This window comes from Meleagris gallopavo, chromosome 2 (assembly GCF_000146605.3).
Source record: "Meleagris gallopavo isolate NT-WF06-2002-E0010 breed Aviagen turkey brand Nicholas breeding stock chromosome 2, Turkey_5.1, whole genome shotgun sequence".
NCBI lineage: Eukaryota > Metazoa > Chordata > Aves > Galliformes > Phasianidae > Meleagris > Meleagris gallopavo.
This window is the reverse complement of record NC_015012.2, coordinates 24,541,227-24,556,892: the sequence shown is the minus strand read 5'-3', so window position 1 is coordinate 24,556,892 and position 15,666 is coordinate 24,541,227. Positions and strand designations below refer to the sequence as shown.

Sequence of the window (15,666 nt, the reverse complement as noted above, 5' to 3'; positions counted from 1 at the left end):
AGTTAAAGGAGGCAGGATTATCATCTTCCATTTCCACAGTGGGTTATCACTAAAAGAGCCAAGAAATACAGAGGCCAAAGAAAAAGCCATTTCAGATCAAAGGATGATGTGAGTGCACATATTCAATCAGCAATGATCTAAATAGAGCAGCTCAGTAGCACATGGTTGGGGAAACTTTACTACGGTGATGCAATACATAGCAGTTCTGTCTTGAATAGTAGGCACCTTTATTCCATAACGACAGTAGCAAGGAAATACGATTATTACTACTATACTTTATTGCAGCCTTCCATTACCTGAGGAGAGCTTATAAACAGAAGAGGGAGACCAACTTCTTACATGGTCTTACAGTGATAGAAGAAGAGAAAATGGCTTTAATCTAAAAGAGCAGAGACTCAGGTTAGATATTAAGCAGAAATTATTTATTCAGAGTGTGATGAGGCTCTGAGGTTGCCTGGAGAAGGTGTGGATGCCCCATACCTGAAGGCATTTCAGGCCAGGTCAGATGGGACCCTGGGCAGCCTGATTTAGTGGGCAGCAACTCTGACCACAGCAGGGGGTTGAAATCAGACAAGCTTTAAAGGACCCTTCCAACCCAAGCCATTCTGTGATTACACTTCAAGCCATTACTATAATGCTGTCAGAAAAATAACTAATTTACAGTTACCTTGATACAGTGTAATCTAGAGTGTTTAGTAAAATGGACATAAACATGCACATCAATAGGAAGAGAAATAGACATTTAAAAACAAGGAAGAAGTGAATCTGAAAATTACTTAGCAAACACTGTGTAATGGCACAGCATGAACCTTCAAGGCATGTGAATCTTCGTACATACTGTTTCTCTGTAAGAACTACAAAAGCCATATTACTTCTAAGTTAGCACTGGCGTTGCGCCTATTAGAGTAGTAAGTCTTGTTCTGCTACCTGTAATCAATAAGAAAGTGGCTGAAATACTGAAAAGGTTAATAGAAGAGTCAACAGCACATTTAACAATAGAAGAACATATAAAACTTTAGAAGAGGAATTTATTTGTGTTAGAAAGGAAATTTGTATAGATCAATCACAATCTAAGTGCTTACACAAAGAACAAAGATAAAGCACGTAACAATACTTAAAGTAAGGTACAGTGTCTCGTTCCTCTCTTTCCCTTTATTGACTAAATTTTATGGATAAAAAAAGTAAATGGTTATAAAAGTTCCCTTAACTTCTTATTTGAAGAATCTACAGCATCAAATCCTTTTAAATGCCTCCTGTTAGGTAACCAAAGCATTTTCTGCCAGATCCTAAATATCTTATATCTAAATATTTTCATTATCTAGTTCATGATGCCTATATCTCTACCTGACATCAGCAATAATTACAAATGTGATTTTTCCCCCCCCTCCCTCAGACTTACTCATTTGGATATTTATATAGTCTTTAGATATAATTTTCATTCTGAAATCATAAAAAATTTCCCTCCTTGACACACTGAAACCCTAATGTATTTTGTGGCAGGACCGCACCAGTATTCTCAATATTAATAACCAAATGAAAAGTAGCAAATTTAAAAAGGAGAGCAGAGGGTTTATGGTTTTTTTTTTTTTTCCCATTTTTTTCCACTTGAAAACAAAAGTTTACTTTTTTTTTTTTTTGGCTAATGAAAAGCCTGTTCGTTGAAACAGCTCTGGAATACAAAGATGGGAGTTTTGAGATGAAATAAAACCTCTCTGATATATGATTATTTTTTAGTTTTGACAATGAAGAAAAGGTACATGTATATTGGCTGAATATTTCACAGACTTACGGAAGCTCCCTAGCTCTGTTCTTTAAGTTTCCTTCTTTGAAGGCAACCAACCCCTCCTGAGAAATTAGGCAAAAAGCCTTATCAAAAAAGAAATATATATATAATCGGTAAATGTAAATTAAATAATGGTAATTATTACATTAAAAACATGTATAATTATTTTTATTTGGCTTCTTGGAGTCTGCTAAAATTTTATAATTGAAGTCCATTAACAGCATGTAACATTTTATTAATAAGTATAGAGAAGCAGAGACAGACTGGGTCAGATACTGAAGGTCCACTTAATGCTCATCTTGTTTAAGATTAATGCAGCCAGCAACTCATACTTAGACAAGAGTTCAAGACCAGGACAAAGATATCATCCTACTGTCCCATTAATTGTTCTACCATCTAGCAATTCCTGAATCTTGACTGATACTTTCATATTTAATAGCTACAGTGAATTTTTCTTCCATAATTTTTCTCCTCTGTCTTTAGAGCCCACCAGATGTTCTACAAGCCAAAACATCCTGTGGAGAGGAATTTCACAACTCGACTGAGTGCTTTCTTTTGTTTTTCTCTGGTATAAGCTTGCCTTCTACAGGACAGAGGTATCATTATGTTTCCCCTGTTTTTACACTGTTGCTCAGATATCAAGGGATGGCCACCAGCCAAGACAAATCAATGGACTAAACTTATTTTTTGTCCAACCCAGTTCAGTTTCTCTGACACAGAACACAAAGATGAACTTGCATTGGGACAATTCAAGGATGTACACACAACCAACTGTGCTACATAAACCACTGCAACATGAAGTGCTATGGCAGTTAGATCAGCATATCTGATCACAGTAATGGTGTTTCTCAGATAAAAGAAATGCAGTTTCAGTTCTATCGACATAGTACTGTATCTAAATAAACAATGGACTTACAGACATTTCCTGTGTTGTCAAAGCTCGTAAGAACATCTTTAACATTTAGGAGTCCGTTGTGCAATCTAGAAGAAAACAAATAGCAAATTCACCAACATACAAACAACAACAACAAAAAACCCTCTTCAAAAAAGAGGTTCACTGCACATGGTGTCCATTTCTCACCCACTTCTTTTCACAGATACTACTCTACCAACTGGAGGCAAAACTGGGAGACAATCCGTGGTCTTCAAAGATCTACCACTGAAATTCATGAATCAGGAAACCGTTCCTCAAGAACTAATAGTTTATCTTTTTTTTTTTTTTCCTTTTCCTAAAACAAATAAGTTTCTACGTACTTTAGTTAGGTAAACTAACTATAATAGGAAAGGAAGAATTTAATAGAGCAATTTATTTGTAAAGAAGTAAAAAAAAAAAAAAAGTAAAATTTTTAAACTAAACAAGGACAACGACAAACAAAAACTCCTAACTTTTACTTACCACAAAACAAACAAACAAAAAAAACACCAACACAAAAACATTTAAATAACATCAACAATTAAACTGATTCTGTTCAGTGAACTGCATTCTCTTTGGTTTTATATTTGTATAATTCAAGTGAAATGAACATTCAAAACTGGGGATAATTAACTAGATTTCACATAAGCTTCAAATTTTAGAGCACAGTGAAGAAATCAGTGACAATCTGCAGAAGGAAACCACATCAAATTTGAACATGAATTTGTTTAAGAATCTTCCTGTGTTAAATGTCAAGCTAACTAGACTCACAAAACATGAACTGTGTGTATATATATTTGTTAACTACTTCGAGCTAATTTAGGCTCAAAAGAAAAAAAAAAAGGAAACCTTTCACTCTAAAATAATTAGATCACACAGTTCCTCCACAAATGCATAAAAAATTCTAAAAATAATTCGCAAGGTAGCAAAATGCAAAAATGCAGTCTTTTAAAGTTTCTAATACAATTTCCAGGGGTGTTTGTGATCGTACTAATTTTGAACAATTAACAGAATAAAAAACCTTCAGCATTTACAAAATTAGTGTTCATTCTCTCAGCTTTTTTTTTCTTGACAGAACACTACTGTAAAGATAGAAGAAAAATCTTTTCAAAGATATGAAACTGTATTTTTAGTTTCAAAAGATATTTGTAGCGTAATATTTGTAGTTAAACATTAATTTCTGAGAAGTACCAAACACCAACTGGACTAATTCTTAAAAAAAGAAAAAGAAAAAGGGATAAGAGAAACTGAAATAAGGTCACAAATAGGGACAAGAAAATGTCTGAAAGACATTAAAAGCATCCTTCAACTGAACATCAAAGCTTTCCTTCTAGTTACATTAAAAATATATATATATATTGGTTGCATTAGAGGGTGGAAGCCTACAAGTATTTTGATGGATCTCCTGCACTAAAAATTTACTTTCTCTTCTTTTGTTCTTTGACAAGTTTGGTTTCAGTCAGATTGGGCAACTGATCCAACAGTTAATCCAAATGAAGTCATAGAAAAATGACCAGGATTGGTAGTTCTGCTGACTCCTAGCATCCTAACTGTATAACCATGTGTATTCGTGACAAACTCAGGGTCTCCCAGATAGTTGTGAATGTCTTTTCTCTGAACACCTATAAGACTACAGAGAAAAGAAGATGCAGAGATACCAAAAACAAAACAAAATAACTAATCTTTGTTTGATTTAATCCTCAAACAAGAAATTTATTTATGGACTATGAATGCATAGGTATCAAAAAAATCAAGGAGATTTATCATAAAAAAATCTCCAAGTTCAGCAAGCAGAGGAAAGGATGAACAATTTAGCACTCTAGTACCAGTATTTTAACAGAACACTATGAAGAGAGAAAAATGGAAGTGGAATGTCCTGGACTAGAAAACAACATAATTTATATCTCCAGGGTCAAAAGGGAGACAAAAAGCAAAATGGAAAACTGATACAATAATAGCACTGTCCTTAAGTTACCACCAAACCAAATTTCAGGCTGTTTCCAAAATAGTGATTTTAAACTGAGATTACATCTGCTTTACAAGTAAGGTAAGGTTCCATGATGGATGTCTGCCCACTTCTACTGTTTCCAAGGTTATCCTGAATTTTTGAAAATATTCTATTAATTTTTATTATTATTATTTTTTTTTTAAATCAAGAAATGAGTTTCATCCACAGTTACTTTTTTTATATGTTCAGCTTCTGTTAAGGATCAGCTCTTCCTCTGATGACAGTTTTCCATGATTAAAATCGATACACACCCGAATTTCAAACATATTCTAGCATTTCATACTCAATAGCCAAAAGGTTATAACATCGAAGTACAAACACAACACACCCTAAATTTTGCTGTCTTAGCCAGTGGTGGCATTTTACATTGAACACTGAGTCTCTTTCTCTCATTTGCTGTCTGGCTACCTTTTTTTTGCTTTTACAAATACCATTCATGACAAGCACATATGTGACCCATAATTAAATGATGAGAAATATACAGTTTTGCAATAAAGGACATCCTCTTCCTTCTCTGTTCCAGTTCACACTCATCCTGAAACTGGTCAGGGTTTAACATCTGCTTCCTTTAGTCTGATCAGCTCGTGAAACCTTCACTGAACAAAAGCAAAGAGCAAGCTCAACCATCTAAAATGAGAGGAGTAGCCATTATCTCAAGAGTCACCCGGATAACAAAGCCACTCTCACTTATTCTGGAAATGACATCTCAGGTTTTACACATATTGCCATTATGGACAAATGTAAGACTACTCCAAGTCAGTAACAAGACTATCACACATGGAACTTGTAGCCTAAAAGTCCTATTTATCTGTAAACACAGATATTCCATAAACCTGAAGCCTGCCATCAATATCACACTACTCAGTGCCATTCTTAAAAAAACACCGTTTCTAACTTGAGATCCACAGCTCTACACTGCTCTACCCCAGCAGTTCTGTAAGTGTTGCCCCTTCTCGGCCCCAATCCATCAGCTGATCTTCCATTACCTAGCTCAAGAAAATAAATAAATAAAAATGCGATGCAATATTATGAAAGTCAAGAAAAGAAATCACAGGAGTTGGTAGTTAAATCTCAATCCCAAAACTCCCATGAATTCCCACAGGCATCCCAAATATAGAAAGACATAAGTATTGAGTATATGAGTACTGGAATACGCTACAGATGTTGCCCAGTGCAAGCAAAAATAGTCAAAGCTATGATTGCTGAGATCAACATAGAAATCACTTCATATGAGCATTTGTAAGCAACATGGACAAAGGATTTCAGCTTAGCATGGTTAACCTGATCTATGGCATTCTTATTACAAGTCTTCAAGGTACAGCATGCAAAAATTTCTATGGCTGAGACAGTAAGTTACAGGAGGCAAAATGAAGAACAATAGATCAATTTAATTAATGTTTCTCCTGTTACAAAGAAAAAAAACTTACTTTCAACTATGAACAATCAACTTAGAATGTATAAAGTCATACAGGGAAAGAGACATAAGTATTAATATATATTAATATTTCTTCCTCTTCAGTTCAGGAAGAGTTGTAGGCAGTAAACTGAAGATGATAATTCAGTAGCTTCCACTATTAAGGCATACTTTCCATCAATCATTATGAAACTAAACTAAGTTCCATTTCTTGCTTTATATTACCCTTCAAGAGAATGAGGAAAGCAATACCATACTTAAACAAAATGACAAAAATTAAGTTAAGCTATATATACATATAATGCTTGGGAGTATGTAGGAGAAACGACACATCACCATGTGTTGTTAACCTAGATACAAAATAAAGCTACAGTATTTGAGGAAAATGCAAGACAGAATAAGAGCAAGACAGCTGCTGCTAAGGGGACTTTAAAACAAAGACCACAGAGTCACCATCAGTTGTCACATCACTCCAGTGAGAACCTCAGAGTTATCTATAAACTCTGTTATCTGATCACAAAATCACAAGGTTGGAAAGGACCTACAAGATCATCTAGTCCAACCGTCTCCCATCACCATCACTACCACAGCTAGAGAACCATATCTCGTAGCTCCTCATCCAGATAGATTAGATGCTTTTTCTGGGACAGAATATAGAAAAACACCACAAACTTCTCTTTCACTTCAGTTTAAGATCTCAGCTTAATACAGTAAGAAATCAGAACAACAGCTTTTTTAGCTACAAATTCTTTTTACAGACATACAACTCTTGGACAATATGATACCATTTTAGTTCAGTGCTGCCAAATCACTTCTTAGCTTTTTTCCTCAATTCCCTCCTCCTGAGCCTAAGTATTTATGCTTCCAAATTCATATGTTGTCTCTTAGCATGCAATAATTTGAATAAGCAAGATTGTTATATCCTCACAAACTAGCCACAATACGTAGGCAATATTCCTTCACATCTGCATTCTTTCAATTCATGTCTAGACCTAAAAAAATAAAAAATAAAAAAATAAAAAATCCCCTAAGCATTAGAATTTCAAAATGTTATTAGCAGAAATACCCTACAGGAATATCCAATGGAATTCAATCCTAAACCATCTTCTAACATTTCACCTGCCATGAACAAATAGCAAGTCTCTCATTTCTAAACCAAAGATCTAGAATAATCTCATAATTTCTTCCATATTTTTGCCATATTCAGAATAAAGGTACGACACTTGGCAAAGAACACTTTACACTCTCTACAAAGATTTAAACCTACCTGTAAGCTGCTGGCATTCTTTCTTTCAGTTCAGCATTTCTGTATTTGAAACACCAAACTACTGATAGATGGAAGATACTTTACCACAAAAATAACTTGCTTTTCCCTTTAACTGCTTAAGATGAGCCTACAATTTTAAACTAAATCTATATCCTGAAAATGTAATGACATTGATGACTCACTTTTTAGCTTCAATTAAAAGAAGAAACAAAATAATTTTCATATCTAAAAGACAGACAGCATTGCCACAGGGAGATACTACATCATTATGATCCATAACGACTTCCAGAGGCCTCCACAGCTCTGTGATTCTGTGTAATTCCATGTATGTGGATACATCATTAAGACAAGGATGTAGTGTGTAGATGCAACTAAGACATTACCAAACAAGTCTCACCTAATCAGCAGAGGTTCTGAATCACAGGATATTTTTTTTAATAGTGAAAAATAGTGTCAAAATGAAAAGTACTCATCAGATACTCCTTTCATACCCCAAAACTATCATGAAGCATTTTAGTACTAAGAACACCTAAACCCTAAAAAACCACCTTCCATCAGATGCCATAAATCCATATTTCATTAAACAATCTCTAGTATGCTAAACTAGACAGGTCATTTGGATTTTTTTTTAATTATTTTTTTAAAGTGCAATTTGCCTTAAATGAGGTTATTCTGGCATCCTATTTTGAAAGATTTCTTATGAAAAAATGATTCTAAAAAATGAATGACTGACAGAAAAGCATTTGCATAGGTTCTTCCCCTCCAAATGCAAACCCAGCCTGAATTTGGCTAGAAAAATGGCAGTTAATAAAAACAAGCTGCTTTGAGAAAATCAGAAAATCATGTACACAACTGGAGCTCCTACTGAAGCTTTTATTTGCCTAACAAACTTGTCCCCTGGTCCCTGTAGAACAGTAATTCCAGCTAGGTCATAGCATATCTGAATACACAATTTGATCTGTTTTGATAGCCCTTGAACTGATATAGGTTGACCTTTAGACTTTTTGCCAAAAGCCACTATCAACCTTATGAACTTTCTAAAGTATCTAGCCTTGTCAAGATATTAGTTGACAACAGTTCCAACATACAACATAAGCAATGAGCTATCCCAAAAAGATGTTAATACATAAGGAAAACATATAGATGAAAATTCAAAGGCACTTTTTTGTCAGAGAAAGATGTTGCTACGAAAAGTCCCTCCTACTAGAGCACACAGTTCTAATTTACCTGGAAGATGTTCTTATTGTTAATAATATGTTAATAACGTGTTTCTGTATCTAGTTCAAACCGTTTCTATTAATGAAAATGATAAATAACATTTTGCCAACAGGAGGAGAAAAATGAAAGACTTAAGTCTCAAGTTTCTAAAGACATGCTCAGTTCTCAAAAATTCAAGAGAACTAACTCCAAGACTTATCTTCTAGACACCCAAGTTTCAGCTAGGAGAACTGTTAACGTGCTGTGTATGCTGAATTGTTAAAGCTTACCACCTTAAAATACTGCTTCTGCAAATGTAGGAAAGAAAATTTGACACAGACACAATTAACTGGATTTCAGTGTAGCTATTTATACTTTGACAAAGCACACAGCAAAGGAAAAAAAAGGAGAAATTCTTCACCGACCTTCGATATTTTAAAATAGTAAATATATGCTGTCCATTGTTACTGGTTCAACAAAGAAATGCAAAAGTACATAATTCCTGATCATTGTTCTTAAGTGATCACCCTGATTACTATTTACAGCAATCATCAAGCATTCTCTAGGAAAAAAAAAAAAAACAAATATGAGGGGAAAAAAGAAATCCTCACCAGGAGACAGTTTTCCTATCACTTTCAATACATGTTTTTCGAATTCAAATGGGAGCTTGCTTCAGCACAGAAACTGTATGTTTCTATTAGCAAAGCTCAGACAAACATAAAAGATAAAAATGAAATCCCTATGCTCAGTAATGTAGTATACAGTGATTGTCAATAATTAAGCCACGCATTAACAAATATGACCGTAATCCAATAATTTGAGCTGTGTCCCACTATCAACAAAGCTACCCTTAGCCAAATAAAAAATACAAAGATGACATGGTGTAACACGATGGAAAGTACAGCAACAACAGCAGAATAGCAAAGTCCTAAGCTTCAACAAGGCAGAACCCGTTCAAATGCAACAGCTATGGGCACACAAACAAAAGAATCCGCTTACCTTTGGAAGGCCTCGGGCACACAGGAATCTCCACTGAGATACCTCTACCTCCATTGCCAACCCTTAAAATGAGGTCTGAGATGGTGGTGGATCCTGCCTCCACTCCTTCCAGCACACTGGTGCATTACATGCACCTGAGCTCCTCTGGGTTGGCCCTGCCTTCCCAACAGGTGTTCAATCATTGCTTCAAGCTGTGACTTAGCATCTCCACTACGCATGGGAAATGATGGAAACATAAGAACTCAAACACCATGCGACAGCAAGATCAGCCTGACATCCGCTTTGCTTTTGCAGTACCAGCACAGCTGAACTTTAACTTGTGCCATACCTTAAAATTCTTCTAAATAGTCAATCAAGTGACACCAAGTGCTGCAAATCACAGTAGTCAACTAAGGAGGCTGAATGAAAAAGTAAAAGACAGCAGTCTAAAGGACTTGCTCAGCCAAATTCTATCTAACATTTCCTACTATCAGTGTGTTTCTGAAGACATGCAACCAGGGAGCAGAGACACTGCATAAAGAGGTTAGGTAGATCGTAAGCACCTGGCAGAATCCCTCGCATTACTCAACAGCTCACTGGAAAAGTCCATATGCAGAACCATCCATACTTCTATCATAGTTAGGCAGAATTTTCAAATTGAAAGGTTATCTACTGAAAACTTCTACTTTCTGTAAGCTTAAGTATGGGAAAAAAGCAATGTTAAAGCTTTGTAAAGCCTTAAATAATTTCATACATGACTTCACACTTTGCTGCAGATTTAAGACAATCTGCTTGGAATTGCTTTGTTTGTTTTGAATGTTTTTGTTCATAACTTTGCAAAAATGTCAGAGTTAAGAGTGGTCATTTGTTTTTGTTAGATCTTAGTTTCTAAGACTGACTCTTACTGATGGTCCTAGTTAAACAAAAAGTGTATTACAGAATTTCTGTGAATCAGATTCTCCAGATGTTACATTTTGCGCAGAACACAAAGTCTGACACACTCAGCAGGCTTAATTAGAGGCTGCAGAACAAGTTTTGATTCAGGGATGCTTAAGTTAATGTTGCAGTGATAGCTGTTGAGGCAAAACCAAGTTATAGGTATGCATAAAATCGTGGAAAAGCAAGAAAGAAAAAACACAGCAATGATTGGACAGAGCTATAAACTTTTCTGTTTTGCTACTGAGAACTTACTAACAATTCTTTCAGATTGTGTTGTTTATCTTTTGTTTTATCTACTCTGATATAAAACCTGTTCTTCCAGTAGAAATTAACCCTTTCTGTAGGAAGAGGAATTCTTATATTCTCTTGTTTTACCAGTTGGTTTCCAAATTATCACTGAGTTTCACAGGAATCAAGAAAATTCAATAAAGTACAGATCACTAACAAAAAGCCTTCAGAACTTGATGAATAACATCACATCCCCAAAATTTTGATTAAAATTACAAGTAAATTTGTTCAGTTTTTACCTTCTTTTTACATAATGAGAAAGTCAAAACAGAAAGCCACTAGAAGTACTAAACAAATGCTTGTCTTTGCATTCTGTCATAAGTACAATCATCAGTATATATTTCAAACTCAGGCACTTAACTGAGAGGTACTGAAAAGAAAATCAAAACAACCACCACCACAGACAACCTGTTTACAGTAATGAACAACTACAGATAGCATCTAACAATTTATTTGTAAACTACGTCCTATTTATACAGAACACTGCAAGAATGAGAATAAGTTTTATGCTCTGTGCAATATCTTAGGAAGTACTTAAATGATGATTACCTTACGGACACACTATACTCAGGATAAAAGATGCTTTTATACTGAACCCAGATTCCAGTTTCCTCTTCAGTATTCTGGCCATCTACTGAAAAGAGATTGAACGACGTGAATCTTCTCACAGACACTTGTTGGAGATGCACATTTTTCAAGTGCTTTTTCTTCAGAACCTTTGAAATGAAGAACAAATTAAATATTAAGAAAAAAAAACTTTTCAAGAAAAGAACAAATACAGGCTTCTTTAACTATAAGGCAAGAATGGAATCAACCATAACAGCTATGTTGCTAGCTAATAGCTATGAATAACTAGTCCAAGCATATCAAGCCTGTGAAAAATATTCACTATAGGAGTCAAGAGAATGGATTATGAATGTATTATGCCTCAAGAACTCTAAAGCAAATGTATTGTGTTCTCAAATAAAGTTGCTTTTTAAGCTCTGCCTCCAGCAAACCTATGCCAGAATTAGAGAGGCAGATTGAGTTCTCTCCTGCTCTTGAATCACCACAACAGAAGTCTGACAGACCAACCAGGGCTCTCACCATGCAATTTCAGTCCCAATCACTGTCCCGTGAATGAAATGAGAAAGCATAGACATCTTCCATGGAATTTAAATGACAGCCCCAAAACATGATCCTCAGGTGCCCTATGCTGTGTTTTTGCCAGGTAAACTTACTAGCTCAGAAGTCTGCTGTGACACTTTTGCACAGCTGCTGACAAATTTGCCCCAGTTGAGCAATTTGCTGCCTGTAACAGTCTCCAGACTTTGAGATACTACAACTACATATTCCATGTCATTGGCCAACCTTTGCATAAGCCTCAAATACATTGACAGCACCAAGTCCAGCACTAAGAAGCCAAAGAATTCAAAGCAATAACATAGGCAGAGAACGTGGCCGCTTAAATTTTTTGTAATAGCTACAAGAATTAAAATATTTGCTCAGGAAAGGGACAATGCGAGCCCACTGTCCTGCATAGTGTGCTGCACTCAACCCTGTTTTCCAGGAGTGCGTTACCAACTCCTCCATATGGGAATGCCTGTGCCCAGCTTGCTCAAGCTGTATCACCATGACAAAGACAACTCTAGCATTTTCATGCCACACATAAAGGGTAATTCTTCAGGTCAGCGATGTGGAAGGAGAAGAGAGAAGTCCTGGATGTAAGTTCTTTCTCTTAACAGTGGACAAAAAAATGTAAATAATCACCACAACAGTTTTAAAATCAAGGTGCGTAAGCACTCCACAATGATGAAAAAAATGGAGCAGAAAATAAACTCATCACTAGAGATGAATAGAGCTGCATGAGATAGCTCTATTGAGTAGGAGCACACTGCAATTTTCATGTTTTTGCCAACTAGAGCTAAATCTGAAGTCAAACAAGAAGCAGCTCTCCAGAAATGGAAGCTTTGCATACTGAATGCGTACAAGAAAATAACGGGTCAGTGATTTTTGCTGCACCCAACCTTTGTCGACCGTGCTTTAACTGGAAATGCACTCAGATCTAGCAGCCTTACAATTTGGTGCCATGACCTATTATTTTGCAGAATACTTGGAAGTACTACATACAGGAGCAGAACAATTGTATTTGCTATGCTGTTAGTTTCTAATAGCAGGTCTGATGCATCAGGCTTATTGCTTTTGGATCTTTTTTTCATCAGCAGGGCTCAGCATATGAAAGGCACAGGCATTCTTATCAAAATATTAAAAATGTCTGTGTGTTGTCCATGCCATTTCTTCTGCTCATGTTATACATGAGAAAAATACAAACACAAAGAAAATCACGAAACTATCAAAAAGGGAGAACTGAATTAAAAGACAACCAGAATATAATATAATAGCAGTATGTCTTGAAATGAAACACCTTGACAACTAAAGAAATCCACCAAGACCTGATTTTTAGAAAAAAATGTTGATTGGAGGCTTTCTTAAAGCAAAAGCAAGACATTACTAACAGGAAAAAAAAATCCAGCAGTGACATTTTTCTGGTTTTTGTTGTTGTTGTTTTTGCCGTTGTTCTAGAGAGGTATCTTCTACCTACTCTGTAAAATACATTCTCTTGATTAGTAGAAAATCTGATGAGTATTTGAGCACTCAAAAGAACATTTTTCCCTCAGCCTCAAACTAGAATTATGTAGTCCAAGATTAGAAAATTATAACAGCAGGTCAAATCTTTTAAAAATCTAAATATAACTGAGAAAGCAGTGCACAAGGGAAGAATATGTTGCATTATTTATATTTAACTCTGCATTTTCACATTAGGATCAAAGTATTTTTTTCTTAGTCAGCTCTTAAAAGCATCACAATTTTTGTTACAGTCTACAAAAATAGCCTGCTGTTCTGCATAATCCACCACCACCACACAAAAAAAAAAACAAAACAAAAAACCCAAACAACAGAATGTAACAAACCTACTTAAACTTCTAATACTATTTCAAAAACTTTGAAAAATGGTCCTCTCTAATTTCATGGTGCCCTTTCAGTGAACTTGAATCTTCCAAATTTCCTGCATGCTGTCATTCTAAATGGACATCTCCCAGAGACCTACAAAACCAGCAGCCTGGACACATCTCCAGGTTTTTGCAATGTATGTGGGCTTCAGCTCAGCACTAGTGCTGAGGATGCTGACTGCATCTGTACCAACATCTCCACTGCTGCAGGACAACTCAGTGACTGCAATGAAACTTAACTCAGAGGCAGGAATGAGCTCAATTATCACCTGCAAGCTTCAGACTCAAAAGAAATCAAACCCAATAACCCTGCAGATTTGTTCAAGTAGTCCACTGCTGCTTACTTCATTGTAAGAGCTCTGGTCAACTTGCTTGTTGTAAACCTATGTAGTCCAATGGACATACAGTACTTCCAAAAGGCAATAAATAAATAAATAAAAGCAAGAACTACCTGCTAACAGGCTCCTGGACAACTCTCTCAGACATATGCTCTGATTTTTGGGTGGTCCTGTGTGGAGACAGGAGATGGACTTGATCCTTATCAGTCCTTTCCAACTGGGAGTATTCTATGATCTTACGTGGCATCCAGAGGAGGGCCACAAAAATGATCCAAGGAATGGAACACCTCCCTACAAGGTCAGGCTGAGAGAGCTGGGGCTGATCAGCCTGGAGAAGAGAAGGCTCTGGGGAGATTCATGAGTGGCATTTCAGTATCTAAAGGGGGGCTATAAGAAAGAATGGGACAGACTTTCTAGCAGGGTCTGTTGTGTTAGGACACAGGAAAACAGTTTCAAACTAAAAGAGGAGGGATTTAGAGTATAAGGTTATAAGGAAGAAGTTATTTACTTCTTCCTTAGGCAGAAGTAAGGCAATGAGGCACAGGAACACGTTGACCTGAGAGTGGTAGATGTTCCATCCCTGGAGACACTCAGGGTCAGGCTAGGGGAAGCTCTGAGCAATGTGATGTAGCTATAGGTGTCCCTGTTTATTGCAGGGGAGTTGAACTAGGTAGCCTTTAAGGGTCCCTTCCAACACAAACGATTCAACGATTCTGTATCATAATCAAAACATGAAAAAACAAAACAAAACAAAAAAACACCATCCATCATTCTTAATCAAAAGACAAGACATTAAAAAAGAAAAAAAGCCAGACAGAATCACCAGTCTGCCTTCTGTTCCAGATTCTGGATTTCCACAGATCTCAATTAATGTCCCTTGGTACTTTATCACAATGTTAAGAACACATTAGGACTCCCTATAGAGACAATTACTTGAAGTTCACTAGATTTCTTGCACCTGATTGTTTATAGCCTGGCTGCACCAAAAGCCAAATTCAGAGCTGGTGCAGTGCAAACTCCACTCAGATGTATGGCACTGATTTGATCTTTCGCATGCACACAAAAGTTTCGTCCTAATAAGCTACAGCATAAGCTGGAACCATTCCATCCCTAAATATTAGCAGTAGGATTATACGCTCCTCCTACTTACAAATTGTTTCTTTACCCAACAGCTCCATCCTGCCGCAAACAATCTACAAACTCGAGACTAACAAAAACATGGAAAAAACCCAGGACCACAGGCATTACACGGAGATGAGCGCAGAAAACACCCACACCCCTCCCTTGAGAATGGAAGCCGTTCCCTCCGAGCCCCGCTCCGCCCGCCGCCCCGCCACGACCCCTAACCCGCCCGCGGGCTCCCCCTACCTGTCCGAGCAGCCGCCAGCGGGCTCTCGCCGCTCCCGCACCGCTCCCTCCGCACCTATCTGCAGCGGGGCAGCGCGGGGAGCCGGCAGCCTCTGCCATGCTGGAGTGCCTGGGGTTGAGGCAATGAGGGAGCGCGGAGCGGCGGCCCTGCAGTGCTGGGACCAGCCGGGCTAGAGCTTGGGA

The 15,666-nt window shown here is 36.8% G+C and overlaps 1 protein-coding gene across 2 annotated transcripts in view; it reads right to left on the bottom strand.

Annotated features, from left to right (window-relative positions):
• The window catches only part of CAMKMT (calmodulin-lysine N-methyltransferase), a 196,776-nt gene extending 181,176 nt beyond the window's left edge, over positions 1-15,600 (bottom strand). For both annotated transcript variants that reach the window (XM_010706776.3, XM_031552384.1), the window contains exons 1-3: positions 15,484-15,600; positions 11,337-11,503; positions 2,700-2,764 (exon numbers count right to left, since the gene is read on the bottom strand). In XM_010706776.3, the coding sequence (XP_010705078.1) occupies positions 2,700-2,764; positions 11,337-11,503; positions 15,484-15,582 (331 nt within the window). In that variant the 5' untranslated portion in view covers positions 15,583-15,600. The remainder of the gene's footprint in view (positions 1-2,699; positions 2,765-11,336; positions 11,504-15,483) is intronic.
• Between the last annotated feature and the right edge of the window lie 66 nt (positions 15,601-15,666).